This window comes from Quercus lobata, chromosome 8 (assembly GCF_001633185.2).
Source record: "Quercus lobata isolate SW786 chromosome 8, ValleyOak3.0 Primary Assembly, whole genome shotgun sequence".
In the NCBI taxonomy this organism is placed as follows: Eukaryota; Viridiplantae; Streptophyta; class Magnoliopsida; order Fagales; family Fagaceae; genus Quercus; species Quercus lobata.
The window spans coordinates 25,938,965-25,940,568 of NC_044911.1; the positions used below are offsets into that span (position 1 = coordinate 25,938,965).

At 40.1% G+C, this 1,604-nt stretch overlaps 1 protein-coding gene across 1 annotated transcript; it reads right to left on the minus strand.

The window, feature by feature from the left end:
* Window positions 1–214: 214 nt before the first annotated feature.
* Window positions 215–1,105, minus strand: LOC115956660. Its single transcript, XM_031074971.1, has one exon. It carries the CDS (start codon window positions 1,103–1,105, stop codon window positions 215–217), a length of 891 nt encoding a protein of 296 aa, XP_030930831.1.
* Window positions 1,106–1,604: the final 499 nt, after the last annotated feature.

The following is a 1,604-nucleotide window of genomic DNA, read 5'->3' on the forward strand; positions in this document are numbered from 1 at the left end:
AAACTTGAAACCTTATTTCTTGAAGTATTAAACACATCCTAGATCTACCCAATTACAAGTAAAGTGCGTTTTGTCAAAGGATTAGCCAATTACATAAGATAGTGACATATGTTCCTAACATGTGAAACACATATGTCCAAACACACATCTATGCCCCAAACTGAGAATAGCCACGGAGAAGTCATGCTATACAACTCACTAGGTGGTACGTGGTTCAAGTTAGCGTGTGTTTAACAATCATGGCAACCTTCACATAGTCCATGCAATCGATTTCCATCGTATTCCAATAGTACCTATCCTTAGGGTTTTCTTGGTTAACATTCTCCCATTCATATGAGGACCATAAATCCCTTGATGAACTTCTTCCATTACCTTCTTGACTTCTTCTCTCTTCAAGCAACGAATGTGTATACCATCGTAGGACCTTTGCCATCATCCTAATGGAACAACGTTCTCTCTTGTCAGCACCATCCAAATATGCCCCTAGCTCCAAGAACTTCATGATGTCATAGTACCATGGAACTTCCTCTCCCTCTATGGTCATTACTAAAGTTTCGGTCTTCCCTTTATGCATTTCCTCATAACTTGGCTCAATCTCCAAGGGTCGTGTCCACACTCCCTCGGGTATTTCAACCACGAAGGCTATGGTAGCTAAGGCATCTGCAAATTGATTTTGAGCTCTAGGGATGATTGTGTATTCAATCTTGTCAAAGGTCTTGGTCAAGTTCTCCAAGTATTGTTGATAAGACTTCAAGTGTTCCTCCTTCACCTTCCACAACTTTTGTGCTTGGGCTCTAACCAAAGTTGAATCTCCAAAGACTTTGGCCCCTTTTACCCTCAAATCATGAAGAGCTTCCATTCCGGCAATACAAGCCTCATATTCAGCCATGTTATTAGTTGCTTTAAAGTTCAACTTGATTGCCAAAGGTATGTGAGATCCCTTGAGAGTGATCAAGAGTATTCCTATCCCATTCCCATATTGGTTTACGGTTCTGTCAACGTACATCTTCCATGTCCCCAACTTAACGTCCAAAATGTCCTCATTTGGAAAGTCTTCTTTACCATTTTCCCCCTCTATAGGATTCTCGACACATAAATCTAACATGTTACTTCCTTTGATAGTTTTCCTAGCCACATACTTCAAATCGAATTCTACCAATAAGATCAACCATCTTAACAATCTTTCACTCAAACCAGGCTTCTCAAAGAGATACTTCTGAAAGTTCAAAAACGTGTATAAACACCCTTGAACGTTTAGACCCCCAAATTACAACTTAACCAATTCAAGCAATATGTCAAACAACAAGTGTGCGGAAACTTAACATAAGCTATAATATGGAATTGGTTAAAAACTATCTAAGCTAAAACAAAACACAATCCACAGCAGATAATAAAAAGGCAAAGATAGAGAGGAAAGAAGATGCAAACACAAAGACAACACGCGATGTGTTATCGAAGAGGAAACCGAAACCCTAGGCGTAAAACCTTTCCGCTGCCCTCCAAGCAGTAAACAATCCACTAGAAAATACAGTTGGGATACATGGACAGCAATAGACCCTCCAAGCCTAATCTACCCAGTGCACCTAAGCCCTCCAAGCTTCTTG